We start from the raw sequence: 23,388 nt of genomic DNA, 5'->3' as shown, positions 1-23,388 counted from the left end.
TCCATCAAATAAAGCCCCTCCAAACACATATTTGTTGGCTTAATGGCCTACTGATTTTTCACCCAGAAAAAATAACATATCATAAAAAATTAGCAAAAAATTGTATGAAAAACAAAGATGAAAAAAAAATAATAAAAAAGAACCAAGCAAAAAAACAAAAAAAAAATAGTCTTTTTCACCACAGCCTTTTTATCCTTAATAGGGAGCTCGAGCAAAAAATATCCTCTTCTTTGGGACAAAAAATAGAGGGAGAAAAGTCAAAGTCCCATTTTATGCACAAATCTCAATTATGGGGAATCACTCAAATGCCAGCAATGTTGGTATATAAATCTCACACAATGGTGGAATCAACCAAATTCAAATACACAAAGCCAGTCTTCATTGACTGGCTAATATTCGTTCACAATAGGGTCATTATATAGAGTGAAAACCCCAGAGTATGATGTAAAATTCTTATCCCAGGGAGATGTATAACTAATAGTCATTAAAGTGGCCACAACTTGTGCGGTTCAACCAGCTCTTCAGCCACATGGAGCGCTTCTCCACAGAGAGAAAAAAACACCGTTGTGAATATAAATCCAATTGTCATCAAGATGTTCGTATCACAGCAGCTGGAGCAGACATTACTTGATAACAAGCACTATGCATAATAATTCCAGTAACCAAGTCCTCTGGCGACCATAATCCATACAGCAAAATAATGAAAACCTATATACTATATATTGTGTAATAGGATAATAACAGTCTCCTCTTGTATACTCTATAAGAACCATTCACTGTGTAATAGTACCCTATTTAGGATCCTCAGCCTTTTGGCTATAGTATTATTTTTGTGTTTTTCTGTTTGGTTTATTTTTTCTAATTTTTTCTTATTCTTTATATGAACTATTTTGCTAATTTTTTATGATAATTTTGTTTTTTTTGGGTCAACCTGTATCTGGGACACTACCTTATAGGGACTGTAGGGTATCTGTAGGGCGAATAGGGACAGTCCTCGTGGAGCGGGGGCGCCAACCGCAGTAACTTAGGGTGCCTACCCCCGTAAGTAGGTAGTGGATAAGAGTAGGGAATTTGGTAGGGGTTAGTTGCTCCCCTTGCTGGTTATTTGTCTTTATTGATGTCTTCAATTCTAGAACTTTGTTATCTTAACTTTATATATTAAAAGTTATATTTTAGGAATCCTTGTTTTTGTGGTTTTGTTTTATTACCAGCAAGTTCCATCGTAATCTTTGATATGTGGCAAAGGTTCTGTTTCACCATTTATATCGGTAACGCTCTATTACACTACACATCTTACTGTTTACTAAAATAGCAGTATAGCTTTATCTTACACAGAAGCCATAATTCAGAGAGCACCTCTAGATTATTACATCAAAACTATCTGGAGCTTTCAGTTCTGTCATTAACACAACCTTGTTTGTCCCTTTTTTGCCGCCTTCACTTCTTTTTTATTTTTTTTTTTTTTAAGACTTTTAATTAGGTTTTCAGAATAAAAAATTGTTCCACCGACATAAGTATTTATACTGTTGATGTTCCCTGAGGTCACTCCAAAAAACAACTGATGATACAGTGCTTTTATAATGACTCGTGCTCTTTTTTTGCTGATCTTCTTGTGAGGCGCACATTGCTCCCCAGCCTTCTGGCTTCCTGCTTGCCGGGGGATGAGGCGCTTCTGTTTGTTTGACAGTTTCGACCAGCGCCGCAAATCCAATGCAGCATTGGATGAACGTAGGGGTACTGAAGATAGTTGGATTCAGCTGTCTGGCCAGCTTTAGAGCAGTGCCAGTTCTTGCCTAGAAAATTGGCCATTGCAAATAGACTGCAAAGGTGGCCGGTAGACAATAAAATTAAAAAGCCCTCCATTCTTGAGAACAGAGCAATAACTGTCAAATTTACAAAGTTGCTTGTTTTTACAAACTTTGTGGTTTTAACCATTTATGATGATGAGAAAACTTCTTTTATCCCTTTCTGACGTTGGACATAATAGTACACCCACGTCAGACACTCTCCCTTTGATGTTAGCTCCAGCGGTGAGCCCACATCTTTTCCGGGACACGTCAGCTGTTTTGAACAGCTGACGTGCCTGCAATAGCCGCGAGTGGAATTGCGATCAACCTGCAGCTATTAACCCATTAAATGCCATTGTCAAACTCTGACAGCAACATTTAACAAGCGCTTCCGGCAATCACGTCGGAAATCCGCCCACCAGTGACCCCCGTCATGTGATTGTGGGTCACCGGTGGGTTGGCATGACAACCTAAGGTCTCCTGAATACCTGTATGGTTGTCATTGCTTGCTTGCTGTGAGCGGCGCCCAGAGGTCACAAATGCTGCAGGCTCACATGCCTGGACATACAGGTGCTCAATCCAGAAAAAACATCACCGAAAGTCCGTATGTAAAGAAAGAGTGGGATGGCACGAACCGTCCTGTAAAATCCGTAGTTTATTGAAGCACTAAAAAAAATCTTCAGTAGGGGAGCAATGTATGGGATACAAGGACGACTGCCGTTTCGTGCGGCTGCGCTTCTACGGGTTTCATAATTAGGATATTTATGGTACTTAAAACCAGTCATTGACTCCAGGGGAAATCTTCCCCTTTCGTCAGAGCATTTATCATACATGCTTTCAATTGTTTTTCTGGTCGTTGGTGGAAAATGATCGGCTTTTACTTTTCCATCCCAAAAAAGTATGTGTGGGTCAATGAAAAGATGTTTTCTACGAAGCCAACACTTTCCATTGCTCAGTGACACTGTATATTTTTACTTTAACCCTCTCCAATCCTTTAGTAGAATCCATACGAAATGTAATCTGGGGAATTGGAGACGACCCTTATAATTATTTCCAAATTAAACAAGATTATTTAAAAAAAAAAAAAAAAAATTACAAAATAGTGCATACTTTCTAACATTACTCAGCCTTATTGCTTAATCTGAATATGTATGAAGTATATAACACTTAAACTTTAGGAAAAGAACCTCAAAATTACATACCGTAGTACTTGGGGTATTGGTTATGCTCTCGTACCAACATCACAATGTACATCTTGTAGTGCCAGAACAATACTGTATGAATTTTCATCATAATTAAAAATAAAAATTGTGAACAATAATATTTTCTAAAAAAAAAAAAGTACAACCATAGTAAATAGGTATGAAACAGTCCTTGGACCAGACTCTACTCTAAAAGTGTCATTAGAGAAAGCTAATGTTTATCCATGTTAGATATGAGAACTGGTACAAACGTACACAGGTTATTTTTTGATAAAATGAGAAGGTAAAATGCATTTCTACACTTTATTCTACCATTCACTACGAGTTGTGATACTTTTCTTTTAAATTTAGTAGCAAAAAGTTAGTAGCAAAAACCCATCCACAATATTTATTAATTGCAACGGACCAAATGGTTCATCGCTGACCGATACTTATGGCTTATTTTACAGTTCTTTTGTGAAAACAGCTGAACATCCTTTTAGACTGAGTTACAAGAGAGGCTTATATGTATATATGTAAATAATGGCTGGTTATCAGCTATGTATAAGTGTTGAACCGCCATAAGCGAGCTGTACATGTAAACAATTTCACAAGTACCTCTTCTGTCCCAATCTACAACGAACTATATGTGAGGCCCATTGAAATGTAGCAATTATTGATACAACTGGAAGAATAACGCAACAATTGTTATTTCTGTGACTGTGCAGATAGCAGCTGTGCGGCACTCGGTAAATCAGCCCTTGTTATTAGCACAAATTACAGAATTACAGCAGTTTTGCAATACAGTTTTGGGTCACATCCCAGGACCGGTGACCCACATGGATTCTATACCAGACAAACTGCATTGCAAACATTGGTAAGTTATTGTAAAATCAAAATGTTTTTTTTTAATTTTTGCTGCCTGGCAGATAACCGCTACTTATAAGAGCGACATTTGTAGGGCAAACGATTAATTAAATTTGATAATTTTGCTTTGTAAGATATATTTTAACCCCTGTCGGCTGTGGACAATATTGGTTTGGTTTTTGTACTTCGGCCACTTTAGTATTTGTAAGCCAAAATCAGGAGAGGATCAATCAGAGGAAAGTATGATAGAAACGCGTGCACCACTTCTTCATTTTTCTACCCACTCCTGGTTTTGGTTCACAAATACTGAGGTAAAATACTGACCAAATATTAAACGCGGTCTTACATTTTTTTCTTCCCTTTTTCCAAGTGTAATAACTTTTTTGTATTCTTATGTCAACATAGCCGTTTGAGAGCTCCTTTTTTGTGGGAGAAGTTTTATATTTTTTGAATGAAGCAATTCATTTTACAATATAATGCACTGAAATATAGGATGAAAAAATCCAAATAGGTAAAAATGAGCAAATTAACCTGGTAACATGAATCTTCAGGTCAGTTTGTGTATATGTGTATAATTAAAGTGTGTGTGTGTAATATATGCTGTATATATTTGGGATGTGTATATTTTAGTTTAGTCTGAAAAGTGTAGCTTATTTTTTTTAGCAATTAAGCTGTGAGGTTTTTTTTCTTTGCATGCTAAGCTGTGGTTTTTATTAATGCCATATTAGAGGTAAAACAATGTTTTAATCGCTTCGTGTATTTTTGGGGGTATGTGTGAAAGCAAAAAAAAATCAATTTCTAACGCTTTGATTATATTTTTTGCTTTACACTATTTCGTGTACAGGAAAAATAGTTTTATATGTTAAAGGATTAGACTTTTGCAAGTGCTGCACTACCAAGTATGTTCTTTTTTTTTAATTATTTTGGTATCCGTAAAACCGGAATGTTTCTTGAACCTACAAACCCAAATTGGCACGCCATCAAGATTGTGCTAATCAAATCCTGCTTTCACTGCTTGACGGTGGCATTTGAGGGATTAAACAGCAGTGATCGGAGCTAGCTCTAATTGCTGCTGTTAGTGGTGGGTCCTCGCTGTATAATTCAGCCGGAACCCTGTGTGTGTGGAGCCTTCACCCCACATGTCCCATACATGTATGGCAGATGTCCAAGTAACAAGTAAATGGCCGTCCTTTGGCTTGGATAGTAATTTTCATCTTACAATTGTACCAATTTCACATAAATATTGCTACCTGTGAATGGACTTTTTATAGATTTAGTACAAGAGTTGAGGCCATATGGCTGGGTGGGGAATCATTTTAATTTGTATCCAATTTCACACCTGATTATAGAACCAAGCCCTTTAGCTTATGCAGAACGTTATTAATTATTGCAGTGGCTTGGTTAAAAGTAGTTTTCATTTATTTCCACCTCTTCTTCTCAGTCTCTTGGCATTTTATAGTGTATAAGAATTTCTTCCTGCCATCACAACAGAATTTTAGTATAGGTATATGTATATGGATATAAGCGGGCACCATCCACTGAATAAATAAGCTGGGATCACCTAATGCATATCAATATAGACAAAACCACAAAACACAAAGTATATGCAAATAGCTAGGGATCACAAAAAATAGACATTTTTATTAGAGAACACAGTTTAAAAAAAAAAACAAACAAAAACACTTGTAGGTCCATGTACCTACACAGCTTGCTTTAGGGGGGGCGACTATAATATTTGGTCAGGGCTAAGTATTTGCCATACCGCTGTTTTCTTATACCTGTTTTTTATCCTCCTTGTTTTCCCTATGTTTGGCCACAGTGTGTTGTGCACAATTATGTGCTGGAATTTATTTGTATGTTGGGTATAATACAGATTCTGTGATGACACTGACAGCATGTGTATATGCATATTGAACAGGATGCATTTAGTCTGATTGAGACTGATACCTACCATCTATTTTAAGGATTATGCAAGACATTATGATTGTTACGTCTTTGTAATCAAATGGCTAGTAGGTCTATGAGTATTATACTCTGTATTGTGGATCTCTTTTTGTTGTAGTCCATGTTTTGGACTTATTTTAAGTGTTTTAAAAAACTGTGTTGTTCTCTAATAAACATTTTGTCTATTTTTTTGTGATCCCTGGCTATTTGCATATACTTTCTTTGTTTTGTGGTTTAGTATAAGTTCCGCAGCAATGAATTACTATGGGTCACCTTTCCCATGATGTGGTCTTTATCAGATTGCCTCTTATTCATAGGCATCAGTGACATTGTTGAGGCACAAGAAAAATATAGTATGGTCTTGGCAAGTTATATAGTGATGCGCTAATGCAGTGTTCCCCAACATGTGGCTCTCCAGATTTTCCAAAACTACAACTCCTAATATATTTTCTGTAGGTTTTACATAAGGGAATCATAATACTGCAGATCATAATCCTAGTATACTCTTTGACAGTAACAGGCTGTCTGGGCATCACGAGAGTTGTTAGTTTTGCAACAGCCAGAAAGCCAAAAGTTGGAGTAAACTCTTCTACTGAATTTGTGACTACTGCTAGAGTGTGAGGGTGATAATTGACTACAAGATATAATGGACCTCTACTGAGAATAGAAGAAAAGACCATTCTGGCTGTAAGGCATCTTAACCAGATTGGAAGTGTCTATAGGCAATTCAACCATTGACATTTCTGCTTATCAGAACATTAAAATTCACACAGTCAAAACGATATCGATATAAAAAAATATTTCCCTCATAGAACGACTGTTTCGTCGAAACATTATTTCGTACCTTCAACGGAAAGTATTTGGAAGTTTTCACTTATAAAACAATTCACATTGCTACATGGTTTATCGTCATTACTGTAACCTCTTCATATTCCCCTAACTGCCCACAACATGAAGCCTTTACAATCTGTATAACTTGTATTCACATTCCCTTTTAGAGTTCAGATTCTTCCTATAAATCCTGCTAACCTGTTCGAGGTTTGAGTGGAAATCTGAATGACGTCTTCAGTTCGCTTTGCAGTTTTGACGTCTGTTTATTGAAAAAGTGCAAACGCTACTGGTGAATAAACCAAATGTGTTGTCTGTAAGGATTTATACAGTATGTGAAGAAGACCTCTTAGCAATGCTTATCCATTCAGGAGGCCCAGCGTCTTTAGCCCAGTGGCACAAAGGACACATACATTCTTTTTTTATTTTTTAAGATCTTACTCCTTTAATAACACGGCTCTGCTTCTCTTCCCTTATATCTGCTCCAGGCAGTGATGCCTTGAATCCCCATGAGGTGCTTCTTGTGTTGAGAGCGTTCGTTGGCTACGAGAGGCACTGTTGGTTGTAGACCGAGTAGATGAAGAACCTGAGCGTGAGCTTCTGGAGCCTGAGGAAGATGATCCAGGTTTCATTAGGCGAGCTTTAGGTGCTTCTGCATCCTCCCTATAAAGGCCAAAAGAGTAAATTATTTGACAGCAATGACTGTTGCACTACCTTCTGATTCTTGAACTATTGCACGCCTTAGCTCCCAGCATGTCCTGACATTCCCTGTAGTGTTGCAAAAGATTGAGACTCACAGTTTTGAGACCACAAGTGTACAATAATCCAATATATTAGTGGCAATTAAACTGAATAATTGTAAGTGTAGCTACTTTGGGAATTGTGCCGTCAGATCAGATTACAGGAGACTACATTTCGCCATTCCCAATTATTACCTAATTTCATTCAGGAACTCATCTTCTTCCCGTTTCTTGAGCTCTTTCTTTCGAAACAGGTACCAGCACAGGAGAACTAGGAATAGCACTCCACCTATAGAGCCACAGATGATCCCTATCAGAAACGCCACATTGGTTGGAGCTGTGAAACAGAAAAATAATTTTAGTTTAAAGAAACGGCACCTAATAATGATCAGAATTATAGCTGTGGTATATTTTCCTCATCTGAAACATACAAGTGGTTGTCGAGCCTCAACACAAACGCTACAAGTTGCAGGGATGGCAAACAAAATAATTATCCTTATTATTTATTAAAGTAATATATTAGGATTATTGATTTGCCTTTCCCCTGTGTTTCCAAAACAGGCTGCTCCACTGGTCTGTGCCAGGACAAAAAAATCATCTCTTTCGTTCGCGACGTAACTACTAACTACTGGGCATGGCTGTGGAGTTGGAGTCGTGAAGTCAGAGTCGGAGCCCATTTTGGTGGAGTCGGAGTCTGAGTTGGTGTCATGGAAATTGAGGAGTCTGAGTCGGAGGTTTGGCTTAACGACTGCACAGCCCTGCTACTGGGGCCTGTAATTATCTGCAACTGTAAGGTAAAAAGAATTGCTTGTCACCATTCAAATTACCAAAGAACTAAACATTTTCACTTCCTGTCTTGGCACAGACCAACGTAATGGGCTACACTGGAGCCACAAAGCTTAGAGTAGATAATTAATAATATTATTGTCTTGTAGCCTTCCCTGCAATCTGTAAAGTTTTCTGTTGAGGCCAGACAATCCCTTTAAATAATGTGTCTGATGTCAAGCAGAATAGTGAGTGCAGCTCTGGATTATAATACAGGATGGAACTCAGGATCAGTAATGTATGTACACAGTGACTGCACCAGCAGAATAGTGAGTGTAGCTCTGGGGTATAATACAGGATGTAACTCAGGATCAGTAATGTAATGTATGTACACAGTGACTGCACCAGCAGAATAGTGAGTGCAACTCTGGGGCATAATACAGGATGTAACTCAGGATCAGTAATGTATGTACACAGTGACTGCACCAGCAGAATAGTGAGTGCAGCTCTGGGGTATAATACAGGATGTAACTCAGGGTCAGTAATGTAATGTATGTACACAGTGACTACACCAGCAGAATAGTGAGTGCAGCTCTGAAGTATAATACAGGATGTAACTCAGGGTCAGTAATGTAATGTATGTACACAGTGACTGCACCAGCAGAATAGTGAGTGCAACTCTGGGGTATAATACAGGATGTAACTCAGGATCAGTAATGTATGTACACAGTGACTGCACCAGCAGAATAGTGAGTGCAGCTCTGGGGTATAATACAGGATGTAACTCAGGGTCAGTAATGTAATGTAGTTACAAAGTGACTACACCAGCAGAATAGTGAGTGCAGCTCTGGAGGATAATACAGGATGTAACTCAGGGTCAGTAATGTAATGTATGTACACAGTGACTGATCCATCAGAATAGTGGGTGCAGCTCTGCTCAGCTGCTGCTCATTGTGCTAATTGTGAGAGTTTGTATGTTCTCTCCGTGTTTGCGTGGGTTTCCTCTGGGTTCTCCAGTTTCCTCCCACATTCCAAAGACATACTGATAGGGAATTTAGATTGTGAGCCCCAATGGGGACAGTGATGATAATGTGTGCAACCTGTAAAGCGCTGCAAAATATGTTAGCGCTATATAAAAATAAAGATTATTATTATTATTATTATTGTGGGTGCGGTCGCTGCTGAACCTGCTGTGTGCTCCTGAGCTCCTGGGAACCACCACCTCTCCGCCCGGGGACCTTCTCTCTCTCTTACCCAGGGAGGGAGTGGGTTTCCTGGGATGAATGAGGGAGCCAAGTCCCAGTCTTCTGCTTCCCGGACCAGGCTGGCGGGGGGCAGAAGGAACCAGCAACCAGCCTGCACATCAGAGGATTCGGGGGTGAGACGCTCCACCAGGAGTCGCAGCAATGTGGCTCCTACTCCTCCCAGGTCTGCAGAGACACACAGAAGCCGCAAGGCTTCCATGGAGGAGAAGCCTGCTAGTGTGCAAGATGGCGGTCCTTCCGGAGGAAAGCTGAGTGCTCACGGAGGTGAGGCCGACCTCACTGAGGAGGGTTGGGCGCTGCAGAGACCCCGGGAGTCTGTGTCACTCTATGCCTCCCGAGTCATGAGCCACCTCCGTGAGAATGAAGAGGCGAGTAAGACACTGAGGAGGCTCCGGGAAGATCTGCGCTGCACAAGCAACAAAGCTGCAGGTTCCTCCAAACCGAGGAAGAATCAGCTCCAGGCGGCGGTAAGGAGACTGAAAGTTGACATCAATGAGCTTGAAGTCAGAAAAGCTTTCATCAGAGAAAAAAGTGGACCGTTTAAGGAAAAGCTTATTAATGAAGATCGATTCAGAGAAATGGCTGATAACAGAGAGCAAAGGCAGATGGGGCTGCAGCCTGAGAGCCAGGTGGATGATGATGATGAGGAGGATGATGACCATCAGAAAGCCCCACCTGGCAGCCTGCTTTGTCACTCACAGGCCACGTGCAGCGAGGTCCCTACTGGACAGGCGACAATGACATCTCGTCGCAGTTCTGCTGGCTCTGGGGAGGACAGTGACATCGGCCAGGGAGGGGCGCTAATGGCAGAGATCAAGCTCCTGGAGTCCCCAGTGTGCCTTCAGAACTTCCATCTTGGTGATGATTTACCAGAGGAGGCACCTGGGGGCCAGAAGAAAAAGGCAAAGAAAACCACCAAGCCAAAGCTGCAGGAAGCGGTAAGCTATGTATATGCCCCCCTCCCTGTACCCCCTGAGTCAGCTGCAGGGTCAGCTCGCTGTATAAGCCCCATTGCCCAGCCCAGCCCGGGTTCTGCTGTGGATCCGGTGCAAAGGCACGGGGAGATTACAAAGCACGGTAGTGAGGCGCAGAGCTCCGTCTCTGCTTGTAGTAGCTGGGACATAGCAGCAGGTGCATCAGAGGCTGGACAGTGAGGATGGCCCGGTGGCGGGCGAGCAGTCAGGCCATGATACTGTGGTGCGCTCCTCAGTGGGAGGGGGAAGCGGCCCGGTGTCAGGGGCAGCTCCGGTAGCCTCGGTGCCCCTGAATGCTGTTGCCACTGATCACTTAGTTGAGAAGCGGCGGCAGTGTGAGGGGGTTTCTGGGGCTGGGAGTTCCGGTCCTCCCACCAAAGTCCTGTTCTGTGTTGGCGCTGCTGGTCAACAAGATGCTGATATAAAGGATCAGCGGCGCCCCACAACGGCGAAAGATCAGCGGCGCCTGGTATCAACAGTAAAGCAGTAGAAAATATCAACTGATGATGCGGAGGGCACACGTAAGACCAGGGGTGAGGTCGCCTCCAGTTCTGTGGGGGAGACTCAGCCCCTTGTGCCTGATGATGCGGAGGTCAAAATGTCACCCCCTGTTGTTACTGGTCCAGCAGGATTGAATGTGGTGGTGGGTATGGATGAGGAAAACTTTGTCTAGTGGTGTGGTTGCTGGTTTGGTAGAGGGTGAGGGGGTTATGGAGGTGGGTAATGGTGATGCTGTTGGTGTGAATGTGCTCACTGGTCCGGTTGCCCCCCCGGTGGTGGCAGCACCTGTCAGGAGTTTTGCCGCTGTCACCTCCGGGGGAAATAGGGCATCCTCCTTGTCTCCGGGCTCTGGGGACGGCATGTTGCAACGGCGTCTCCTGGAGGCTCTAAAGAGGGGGGAGAGATCACTAATGGTAGAGGGTCGAGAGGTTGATCTATCCTTCTGGATAGAGAGGCATGGCCTCGGGGCCTTCCGAGAGCAAAGAGGGGGGGATATAGTGTGGTCCCTCCCAACAGCTGGGCCGGGTAGTGTGCGTAGGAATGTGGTCCGTCTTCAGTGGAGGGGCAGTGATGCATGTCCTCCAAGGTCTAAAGTTGTGGAGCTACTGCTGAGGATGGGCTTCAAGGCAATTGACATCTATGCCTTGATACACCCCTATTCCACACCTGATTTTGATGTCAGCTTTGTTCGGCCGGAGGGGCTTGAGCTCTTCTGGTCGAACTATGAGTTGGCAAAAAATGAGCCCGGCTGGCGAGACTTTGCCGTTCAGGTGGTGTCTCGCCAAAACCAAGTCAAGAAAGTGACCGTGATGACTTGTAACGAGTCGCTTTCTTGTTATGACATCATGACGTGGCTTGGCCGGTATGGAGAGGTGGTAGAAATGCCAAAGAAAAACCGTGACGAGTGTGGTATCTGGTCAGGGGCCTGGACGTTTATGGTAAAACTTAAGCGTTCAGGTGGTACGGTTGCCCACATACCATCATCTGCCTTCCTGGGTAGGGATCGTATCCTGGTCTTCTACCAGGGGCAACCGAAGCTCTGTCACAGGTGCGGCGACCCCACACACTTCAGCGCAAACTGCACTGTGCAGAAATGTGCATAGTGTGGGGATATCGGCCATCTTGCTGCATCTTGTGTGGAGATTAGGTGCCACCTGTGTGGTGAGTTAGGTCACCCATTCAGCCGTTGTCCTCGCTCCTTCGCTAATGCGGTCGTGACCCCGGTGGGAGAAAGCCGTGAGGCTGATTCTGCTGGGGAAGGGACTAATGGGGGAGGGAGCTGAGGGGCCAAGGAGGAAAAGCAATAAAAAGACGCCTGCCCAGCTAAGGCGTCTAGACAAGCGCATACAAGATAGGGAGCTGGGCGAGCCTCGGGCTACTGGGACGGCCCCTGTCCTGGACGCCAGTCTTGCTGCTGAGGCCCCGAGGGATGATGAGTTGGATGAGGAGGTCAGGAGGATCCACAGGGAGGAAAGTGCCACTGCCTCAGAGTCCTCCCATTATGAAAGTATGGATGAGGATAATAGGCAATGGCTAGAGGACAAGCTTGTAAGCTCGGCACCAAAAAGAAGAGAAAGAAAGGAGATAAAACATCTTCTCCCGCTCTGACCAAGGTACCTAAGGAAGGAAAAACTGACTCCCCTCTGGTTGGTCTTTCTAACCGGTTCCAAGCCCTTGAAAACATCTCTTCCTGAGGAAGAAGCTGAGGGTGAGGTTCTGGCTTCGGCGGGGCTTACAGGGGGCGCCGAGTCTCCTTCTTCTGGGAATGTAAGGTCCTTGGAGGGAGGGACTGGCCCAGAGTCCAGAGACGAGGATGATAAAAAGAAAAAACATGTGGAAATGGATACCTCCATGTCATTTAAAGAGGGGGAAGGATTCTTCCTCTGAGGCAGAGGATAAGGGGAGTGGGAAGAAGAAAGCCATCTAACTCAATCACCAATGATGGCGGTACCCACTCCGTTGACGCTGGCATCCATTAATGTCGCCAGCATAAAGTCAAATACAGCTAGATTTGCGGCCTTTGATTTTCTCAGCCGGGTTGAAGCTGACATTTTCTTTTTTCAAGAGACCAGGCTGCCCAATATGGCAGACGTGTTTAAAGCTAAGAGGGAGTGGAGACCCGGCCCCTCCTATTGGTCTCTTGCGGCCGAGCCGTATAGCGGATTGGCGGTCCTTTTTACCGCACCGGTGGAATGTCGACGAGTTATTGAGTTAGAAATGGGGAGGTGCCTGATCTTAGATGTCTTCATGAAGGGACAAGAGCTCCGGCTCATTAACATCTGTGGTCCCCAATCTAAGTGGGACCGGAAGTGTCTCTTTATGAGGATCAAGCCCTACCTTTTAACAAGTCAGCAGGTTGTCTTTGGAGGGGACTTCAATGCTGTCACGAGGCCCCGAGATAGAGGAGGTTCCAGAGACAAGCTGACTTATGATAGCGTCGCCCTTAATAGTATAGCTAGTGAGGCTCGACTGGTGGATGTCCACATTCGGCACACCCCAGGCCACGAGGGGTTCACCTATCGTAGAAGTAACTGTAGGTCCAGAATAGATAGGTTTTATTTAAAGGAGGAAGCTGTCTCTTCAGCAGTGTCTGTTGTTGAGGTGGAGTTCTCCGACCACGGTTTAATTTTCTTTTCTCTGAATGTTACAGAGACCCTCCGGATGGGAAGAGGCTTTTGGAGGCTCAATTCATCTCTCTTGGAAGAAGCGGAGGTAAGACAGTCCTTTGAGGATTTTCTTCAGAGCCAGGTACCCTTACTGGATCTTTGTAGTAGTAAGTCAGAGTGGTGGGAGATGTTCAAGGAAAGGGTGGCGAGATTCTTCCGCCAGCTCTCGAGCCTCAGGAGTCTGAGCAGGTACCGCCTGTATCAGGGTCTGAGGAGGAAACTCGAGCATCTTGTCTCAACTGGAGGTAGCCGCGAGGAGATCTCCAGAGTGAAATCTTTGCTTATGAGGTGTCAGTACGATAGACACGCATCTTTGGTTTTTGAGAGGGATTACGGGAAGTACCGCTCGCCCGACCCTTACAGAAACTGCAAGATGTCAGTGAATAGTAAAGTGGTTACGGGGTCCCTGAGGCAATCCAGATCAGGGATCCTGGAGGTGGTCAGATCCTTCTACTCGCACCTCTTGGGGAAGAGGGATCTTGATTGGGATGAGATGTCGGCTTTCCTGGCAGAAGCTGTCCCCGAACCAGGGGTAGACCCCTCTCTTGACGTTTTGACAGAAATGATCAGGGAAGAGGAAGTTCAGTTGGCGATTGAAGGGCTTGCCCCCAAAAAATCGCCTTGTCCAGATGGCTTAACATCTGAATTCTATAAGACCTTTAAGGACGTTTTGGTTCCCCTCTTGACTGAGGTATTCAATGAGTGTCTTTCCTCGGGCACTCTGCCGAAGTCAATGAGGAGGTCTGCTCTGATCATCTTGTCAAAGGGTAAGGACCCGTCTTGCATTGAGAATTGGCGTCCCATAGCGCTTCTCAATGCAGACAGGAAGGTTCTGGCAAAGGTGCTGTTTAATCGGCTGGTGAAATTTGCACCCCGACTCCTTTCGGGGGCCCAGCATTGCTCTGTTCCAGGCCGCAGCACATTTAGTGCTGTGCTCTGTGTCCGAGAGGCAGTGGAGCAGGGTAGGGCTGGTCACTGGAAGGGGTACATGCTGTCACTGGACCAGGCAAAAGCGTTTGATCGGGTTAATCACGAGTACCTCTGGTCCGTCCTTCTGAGATATGGCCTGCCGGGGGGGTTTGTTGATTGGCTTAAGACCTTGTACAGTGGGGCAGAGAGTTTCCCGCTTGTGAATGGTTGGATTGGTAGCTCTTTTGAGGTTCGGTCCGGTGTTCGCCAGGGTTGTCCCTTGAGCCCGCTGCTGTACGTGTTTGCGATTGACCCTCTTAGGAGGGTGGAGCGTGGACCGTTGGCCGGGATCGGGATGGATCAGGCAGCACCGGAGGCCACTCTGAGGGTGGTGGCGTATGCCGATGATGTCACTGTGTTTGCTTCCTCTCACGAGGAGGCAGGGTGGCTGATGTCAGAGGTAGATCGCTACTCGGAGGCATCCGGGTCCAAGATCAACCGGGATAAGTGTGAGAGTCTCTGGCTGGGAGGAGGAGATCCTGGTTTTGATCTCCCGGACACCCTTCCAGGACCCAAAGTCTCTGCAAAAGTCCTTGGCATCGAATTTAGCCAGGGGGATTACCCCAAACAAAATTGGGACAGCAGGCTAGAGATCGCCACTCAGAAGGTGAACCAATGGAAGGGTTGGTCTTTGACCCTAAGGGAAAGGGTAAACCTGATCAAAACTTACCTGCTCCCTTTACTGATTTATCTGGGCAGTGTGTGCATCTTGCCGGAATCTCTCTGGACTCGGGTCTACAGTTTGTTCTTCCAACTGTTATGGGGGAATAGACTGAACCTGGTCAAGAGGGAGGTTACTTACCGTACGAGGAGACTAGGAGGGTTGGGTATGGTCAACCCTGTGGTATTCCTTGTGGATACCTTCATTAAGATCAATATCGCAAACCTCTGGAAAGAGAGGGCTCCTCCGTGGGTATTCTCCTGTAGGGGATGGTTTCAGCCTTTCTTCCAGGAATGGGAGACAGGAGGGCAAGTGAAGGATCTTCGCACACCGCATGGACATCTTCCGGCTTACGCTACCTTGGTTCTGAAGGTAATTCGTCGGTGGGGTCAGGGAATGTGGGAGATCAGGACTCTGCCAAGGAAACTACTTGACAGTAGGGTTCTTTTGACCCATTTCCAGAGGCCTCTGGCGCTCAGGGACTGCCCAAGTCGGGATCTTGGGGTGGGTTTGCATCTTTTGAATTCTATCAGGATCCCCTCGAGGTTTTGGGACTTGGCTTGGCGCTGCTTCCATGGGAAACTGTGTGTGAGGGACAATCTGAAGTGTAGGAGCTCTGAGGACAGGAATTGTCCTCGGGAGCATTGTGGTACCTTGCTGGAAAGCATGGACCACTTCCTGCTTCATTGTCCCTTCAACACAGAGGTGTACAACAGGGTGGGCGCCTTCATTGGCTGGTCTCGGCTGGCCGGTCTCTCCTATGCGGAATGGGCCTATGGAGCATTCGGAGACCTGGGTGGTCGGGACCGCTGCAACTTATTTCTAGTTAGCGCAGTGGTTAGGTATCACACGTGGAACGCACGGTGCTTAGTATTGACGCAACGAAAAATCCTCCCAGTGGACGATGTGTTTAGGACCATACTCGGTGACCTGGTGAAGGTGCGCTCTCTGGAGTATGGGAGACTGGGCGCACGGAGAGCCGCGCTCCTCTGGAGGGGCTTTTCTTTTAGTGTGCCCTAGTCTGGTCATCTCCTTTCCTGGTGGTGGGCTGATGCTGACACTGTAGATTTTTGTTTTGTTTGATTATACAGTGATGTAGGGCTGCAGGTACCAAACTTGGGCTTCGTGAGTTGTGATTATTGTGGTGTGTGCTGCTGTATATATTGTATATATTGTATATATTGTATATGGGGATATAGATTTGGGTGTAGGTGTTAGGTTGGGTGGTGGGAAAGGGGGGGAGGTGGGTTTATCTTGTGGGACTATGGGACACTGGGTTGTTTGGGGGAAAAACTGGCACTGCCTGATCTGGCCTATGGACGTTGGACATGGACTCAGGCATGAGACGCAGGACCAGCTCTCAGGTCAGTGCGGGGGGTTGGGAATGGAGGATAGCTTGTAGTATTGTATATATTTGTAGTTATTTTATTTAAAACTAAGAAAAAAAAAAAAAAAAAAAGTTCATGTATATAGTCTGTTTGCCATTGTTTATTTTATTTGTTATTATTTAGTTTGGTGACCGGACCTGAAAATCAAAGTAGTTATTGTTCTGTATATCCTGTATAATATGTGTGAGAGGAGAGAATGAGCGGCTGGACCAGTGTTCAGTATATTGATTATTTTCTGGCTAATATTTTTGTTATGTTTTCTGCTATTATTGTTGTTATGTTTTTCATTTTTATAATAAAAGATCTACAGGATGTAAATCAGGATCAGTAATGTAATGTATGTACACAGTGACTGCACCAGCAGATTAGTGAGTGCAGCTCTGGAGTATAATACAGGATGTAACTCAGGATCAGTAATGTAATGTATGTACACAGTGACTGCACCAACAGAATAGTGAGCGCAGCTCTGGAGTATAATACAGGATGTAATTCAGGATCAGTAATCTAATGTATGTACATGAAAGTGATTTTTATTTATTTTTCCATACAAGAAGTAGCATCCACCTCTCAACCAGTTATTTAAATGTTGGAAGCATCATACACAACAATGGACAGTAGATAATGGGTTCTGTGTGGTACTGCACTTTTTGTATTTTTTTTTTAATAACCTTTCTGACATTTTCTACATACTCTGAGCTGTCAGGTGTGCATAACATATCCGGCTTCCAGCTTGATTTGACACAATACAGCGGTACGAGCCATTGTCTGCTTTACTGACGTTTTGCAAAAATAGTTGCTGAGGAGATCCTAGGGCACAAGGGAATACACTTTTTTTTAGAGTCATGTTATGATTACACTTGTATTAAGTAATTGTGACAGATAACTCAAATTGATAGACAGATGATATCAGCCTAAAGGAGTGCATTAGCTTGTGCTTCAGAGAGTCATGATGTTTGCAAACTAAATGTTAAGACAGGGTAGTTGCCTTATTAAGTACAGTATCCATTTTTATCCGTTAGTTTTAACACTAGACATACTGTTAGGCAATGCAGTGTGATCTTGCCCTGACACATTTCTTAAATGGAATCTGACAGCAGGTTTTTGCTACCTCATCTGAGTACAGCCTGATGTATGTGAGAAGCTCAATATAGCAATGTATCACTTAGTTTACTGGGTGCAGCCATTCTGACACAGAGTTTTTAAATTGAGGCTATGTGCACACGTCAGGATTCTTTGCAGAATTTTCCTGAGCAAATCCGGACTTTTTACGCAGGAAATCCGCATGCGGTTTTTTTTTCCGCTTTTTTTTGTTTTTTATTCATGTTTTTTCCGGAGCTTCCCAATGCAATAATATAGCGGCAAAAACGTGAAAAATCCGCAAAATTAATGAATGTGCTGCGGTTTTTTTTACAGCAATGTTTTTTTTTTGGTGGAAAAAAACGCAGCATGTGCACAAAAATTGCGGAATGCATTAAAAATGATGGAATGCTTATGTAAGTTTTTTTAGCGTTTTTTTTTCTGCGAAAAACGGCTGAAAAAACGCAAAAAATCCTGAACGTGTGCACATAGCCTAAAGGTACCTTCACACTAAACGATATCGCTAGCGATCCGTGACGTTGCAGCGTCCTGGCTAGCGATATCGTTGTGTTTGACACGCAGCAGCGATCAGGATCCTGCTGTGATATCGCTGGTCGTTGAACAAAGTTCAGAACTTTATTTGGTCGTCAGACCGGCGTGTATCGTCGTGTTTGACACCAAAAGCAACGATACCAGCGATGTTTTACACTGGTAACCAGGGTAAACATCGGGTTACTAAGCGCAGGGCCGCGCTTAGTAACCCGATGTTTACCCTGGTTACCAGTGTAAAATGTAAAAAAAACAAACAGTACATACTCACCTTCGCGTCCCCCGGCGTCCGCTTCCCACACTGACTGTGCGCCGTAAAGTGAAAGTGAAAGCATAGCACAGCGGTGACGTCACCGCTCTGCTGTTAGGGCCGGCGCTCAGTCAGTGCAGGAAGCGGACGCCGGGGGACGCGAATGTAAGTATGTACTGTTTGGTTTTTTTACATTTTACGCTGGTAACCAGGGTAAACATCGGGTTACTAAGCGCGGCCCTGCGCTTAGTAACCCGATGTTTACCCTGGTTACCCGGGGACCTCGGCATCGTTGGTCGCTGGAGAGCGGCCTGTGTGACAGCTCTCCAGCGATCAAACAGCGACACTGCAGCGATCGGCATCGTTGTAGCTATCGCTGCAGCGTCGCTTAATGTGAAGGTACCTTAAGTGTTGCTGTGTCCCAGCAATGATAAGCTCCTGGTGTTAAATCAATCATTACAAGCAAACAAAACCACAGAGCTTGATAAGATCGGCATAGCTGAAATCTGTGTTTTAACCCCCCACCTCACGCTGTCTTCAGATTACATAGCAAAAACCTGCTGACAGATTCCCTTTAAAGGGACTCTGTCACCTGAATTTGGAGGGAACAATTTTCAGTCATGGAGGCGGGGTTTTCGGGTGTTTGATTCACCCTTTCCTTACCCGCTGGCTGCATGCTGGCTGCAATATTGGATTGAAGTTCATTCTCTGTCCTCCATAGTACACGCCTGCGTAAGGCAAGATTGCCTTGTGCAGGCATGTACTACGGAGGACAGACAATGAACTTCAATCCAATATTGCAGCCAGCATACAGCCAGCGGGTAAGGAAAGGGTGAATCAAACACCCGAAAACCCCGCCCCTATGTCTGAAAATTGTTCCCTCCAAATTCAGGTGACAGAGTCCCTTTAAAGGGTTGTTCTCATCTTCTGTTCTTCATAAACACAAATTTCTCACCCCTGGCTCCAATCTTTGCAGGGTTTGGTGTTCTGAAGATTGACAGTTTTGGCCAGTGTCATAGTCACTTCACTGGCCTGAACTTATTGCTTTCCCATACAGCTAGCAGAGACAGCTTTACCTCTACAGCATGGGAGAAATACAATAGCACTGGGGCCAGTTGGATCCACTGCGTTCAGGAACAAGGGGGAAGGAGTGTAGAAATAAGCAGATTTCTCTAAAAATATATATTATGCAGTTTCTTATTTTCACTTCATCTATTGATTTATGCAATGTTTATTGAAATTACAGTGTTATTAAAATCTGACCAATGTGCACATTCATTCAGACTTAAACAGATTAAATTCTCACCGGGCCGCGTTGGTAGATATCCTGAGTATTCCTGGTGCTTCAGATGCTGCCAGTAGTATTTCATGGGCAGTGAACCCGCTGATGATTTGCAGTGTAGTGTGACATTTCTCCCCACAATCTGTTCCCCTTCTATCCAACAATCCGGCTCCGAGGGCTTCACTGCAAGGAAAGTAAACTCGGTATATCTGCATACTGACTAATTCTGCATCATATCTACCATGGTAAGAGCAGTACAACAAAACAGAAAAGATTCTGCAGGGACAGGTTAATATATCTGCATCAGGTTGATATATGTCTAAGAGGTGCATTTTCATTATGTAAGTCAAAAAAAGGATGCTGTTACAGATAAAGTTTATGCATATTAATAGCACTATATGATAAAAAAGAAGAAAGAGAAGCCTATTACTTAAAGTGCTAACAAGAAAAATACTCTCCAACAAAAAATAAAACAATATACAAAAAAGTAAAAATGTGATCTTAAAAATAGCTCACTATTAAACTCACTATTAAACAACCACCCCATAGCTCACTTTCTTCTTTTTTATCATATAGTGCTATTCATGCACTTGACCCGCTCCCATCCCATTTCATCCCAAACCTCACCACAGTCTTCATCCCAACCCTAACCCATCTCTTCAACCTATCAATAACAACTGGTGTTTTCCCCTCAAGCTTTAAACATGCCTCCATCACACCTATCCTCAAAAAGCCCTCTCTTGACCCATCCTCTGTATCTAGCTATCGCCCTATATCACTTCTCCCCTATGCCTCCAAACTACTGGAACAACACGTCTTCCTTGAACTGTCCTCCCATCTCTCTTCTTGCTCCCTCTTTGACCGCTTACAATCTGGCTTCCGGTCACACCATTCCACTGAAACTGCCCTAACTAAGGTCACCAATGACCTCTTAACCGCCAAGAGCAAGCGACACTACTCTGTCCTCCTCCTCCTCGACCTGTCGGCTGCCTTTGACACAGTGGACTATTCCCTATTATCACAGACCCTCTCATCCCTTGGCATCACAGACTTGGCCTTATCCTGGATCTCATCATACCTAACAGACAGAGCATTCAGCGTCTCCCACTCACACACCACCTCCTCACCTCGCCCCCTATCTGTCGGAGTCCCACAAGGTTCAGTCCTAGGGCCCCTGCTCTTCTCCATTTACACCTTTGGCCTGGGACAGCTCATAGAATCTCATGGCTTTCAGTATCACCTCTATGCTGATGACACACAGATCTACATCTCTGGACCTGATATCACCTCCCTACTAACCAGAATCCCTCAATGCCTGTCCACTATTTCATCCTTCTTCTCCGCTAGAATTCTGAAACTTAACATGGACAAAACAGAATTCATCATCTTTCCCCCATCTCATGCGACCCCCCCAACGAACCTATCCATTACAGTAAATGGCTGCCCACTCTCCCCAGTCCCACAAGCTCGCTGCCTCGGGGTAATCCTTGACGCTGATCTCTCCTTCAAACCACATATCCAAGCCCTTTCCACTTCCTGCCGACTTCAACTCAAAAATATTTCACGAATCCGTACATTCCTCAACCAAGAATCTGCAAAAACCCTAGTCCATGCCCTCATCATCTCTCGCCTTGACTACTGCAACCTCCTGCTCAGTGGCCTCCCCTCTAACACTCTCGCACCCCTCCAATCTATTCTAAACTCAGCTGCCCGACTAATCCACCTGTCCTCCCGCTATTCCCCAGCCTCTCCCCTCTGTCAATCCCTTCACTGGCTCCCCATTGCCCAGAGACTCCAGTACAAAACCCTAACCATGATGTAAAAAGCCATCCACAACCTGTCTCCTCCTTACATCTGTGACCTCGTCTCCCGATACATTCCTACACACAACCTCCGATCCTCACAAGATCTCCTTCTCTACTCCCCTCTTATCTCCTCTTCCCACAATCGTATACAAGATTTCTCTCGCGTATCACCCCTACTCTGGAACCCTCTACCACAACACATCAGACTCTCGCCTACCATCGAAACCTTCAAAAAGAGCCTGAAGAACCACCTCTTCCAACAAGCCTACAACCTGCAGTAACCACCGATCGACCAAACTGCTGCATGACCAGCTCTATCCTCGCCTACTGTATTCTCACCCATCCCTTGTAGATTGTGAGCCTTCGCGGGCAGGGTCCACTCTCCTCCTGTACCAGTTATGACTTGTATTGTTTAAGATTATTGTACTTGTTTTTATTATGTATACCCCTCCTCACATGTAAAGCGCCATGGAATAAATGGCGCTATAACAATAAATAATAATAATAATTCATATGCATAAACTTTATCTGTAACAGCGTCCTTTTTTTGACAAACCTGTGAATTTCCCCTTACCATTGTTTTTTAATATTGTAATTTATTTAATAAACATTATCTTAGTGGATTTAGGCTACTTTCACACTAGCGTCGTGCACTGCACGTCGCAATGCGACGTTGCGGCGCACCGACGCATACTGTGCAAGCGCCGCACAACGGGGGCAGCGGATGCTGTTTTTCAACGCATCCGCTGCCCCATTGTGAGGTGCGGGGAGGAGGGGGCGGAGTTCCGGCCGCGCATGCGCGGTCGGAAATGCTGGACATGACGCACCAAAAAACGTTACATGCAACGTTTTTTGGTGGCGACGGTCCGACGCAACACGACGCAACCGTCGCACGACGGTTGCGACGTGTGGCAATGCGTTGCACTGCGTCGCTAATGCAAGTCTATGGAGAAAAAACGCATCCTGCAAGCACTTTTGCAGGATGCGTTTTTTTTTTACAAAACGACGCATAGCGACGTGCAGTGCACGACGCTAGTGTGAAAGTAGCCTTATGGTTGTTTTTGGTGCTCTTTTTTCGGTTGTTTCTGTTCGACTATCCACGTTCTTACTTACTGGTCCAGTCTCACGGGCACTGTCTTTTCACGTCTGTCACTGTGAAGTATATATAATTCTACGTGAGCATTTTCTTTTTGCAATTTGTTTATTTGATCATTATGTAAGTGTAGCAATGTGATTTTGAAGTTGCAGGTGTTACTATTTTTTGTACCTATTTATCATATGCGCTACTAGTGGGGGGTGTACCCTTAATAATATGGCATTTAACCCTGTAAGAGTTGTTGAAATTTGATATACAGTACAGACCTAAAGTTTGGACACACCTTCTTATTTAAAGATTTTTCTGTATTTTCATGACTATAAAAATTGTACATTCACACTGAAGGCATCAAAACTATGAATTAACACATGTGGAATTATATGCTTAATTTCAGTTGTATCACACTTTTTTGTTATGTCTTATATTCTAGGTTCTTCAAAGTAGCCACCTTTTGCTTTGATAACTGCTTTGCACACTCTTGTCGTTCTCTTGATGAGCTTCAAGAGGTAGTCACCGGGAATGGTTTTCACTCCACAGGTGTGCTCTGTCAGGTTTAATAAGTGGGATTTCTTGCCTTAGAAATGGGGTTGGGACCATCAGTTGTGTTATGCAGAAGTCTGATGGATACACAGCTGATAGTCCTACTGAACAGACTGTTAGAATTTGTATTATCGCAAGAAAAAAAGCAGCTAAGTAAAGAAAAACGAGTGGCCATCATTACTTTAAGAAATGAAGGTCAGTCAGTCCGAAAAATTGGGAAAACTTTGAAAGTGTCCCCAAGTGCAGTGGCAAA

At 44.3% G+C, this 23,388-nt stretch overlaps 1 protein-coding gene and 1 long non-coding RNA gene across 4 annotated transcripts in view; one reads left to right on the top strand and one right to left on the bottom strand.

The window, feature by feature from the left end:
• LOC143764231 (uncharacterized) overlaps positions 1 to 23,388 on the top strand; it is a 155,030-nt gene that overhangs the window by 51,434 nt on the left and 80,208 nt on the right. For 2 of the 3 annotated variants that reach the window (XR_013213118.1, XR_013213119.1), the window contains one exon: positions 7,909 to 8,408. The exons of the other annotated variant lie outside the window; for it this stretch is intronic. This is a non-coding gene — a long non-coding RNA (uncharacterized LOC143764231). Of the gene's footprint in view, positions 1 to 7,908; positions 8,409 to 23,388 lie in introns of those variants that run through there. 3 annotated transcript variants of the gene reach the window in all.
• Positions 4,740 to 23,388, bottom strand: part of CLMP (CXADR like cell adhesion molecule) — a 188,048-nt gene continuing 169,399 nt past the window's right edge. Inside the window, exons 4-7 of the mRNA XM_077249630.1 lie at positions 19,719 to 19,877; positions 17,227 to 17,343; positions 7,543 to 7,684; positions 4,740 to 7,270 (exon numbers count right to left, since the gene is read on the bottom strand). Of these exons, the coding sequence (XP_077105745.1) occupies positions 7,081 to 7,270; positions 7,543 to 7,684; positions 17,227 to 17,343; positions 19,719 to 19,877 (608 nt within the window). The 3' untranslated portion in view covers positions 4,740 to 7,080. The remainder of the gene's footprint in view (positions 7,271 to 7,542; positions 7,685 to 17,226; positions 17,344 to 19,718; positions 19,878 to 23,388) is intronic.

This window comes from Ranitomeya variabilis, chromosome 4 (genome assembly GCF_051348905.1).
Source record: "Ranitomeya variabilis isolate aRanVar5 chromosome 4, aRanVar5.hap1, whole genome shotgun sequence".
Classification (NCBI taxonomy): Eukaryota; Metazoa; Chordata; class Amphibia; order Anura; family Dendrobatidae; genus Ranitomeya; species Ranitomeya variabilis.
Note: the sequence above shows the minus strand (reverse complement) of the source record. Positions and strands in the feature narration are given on the sequence as shown.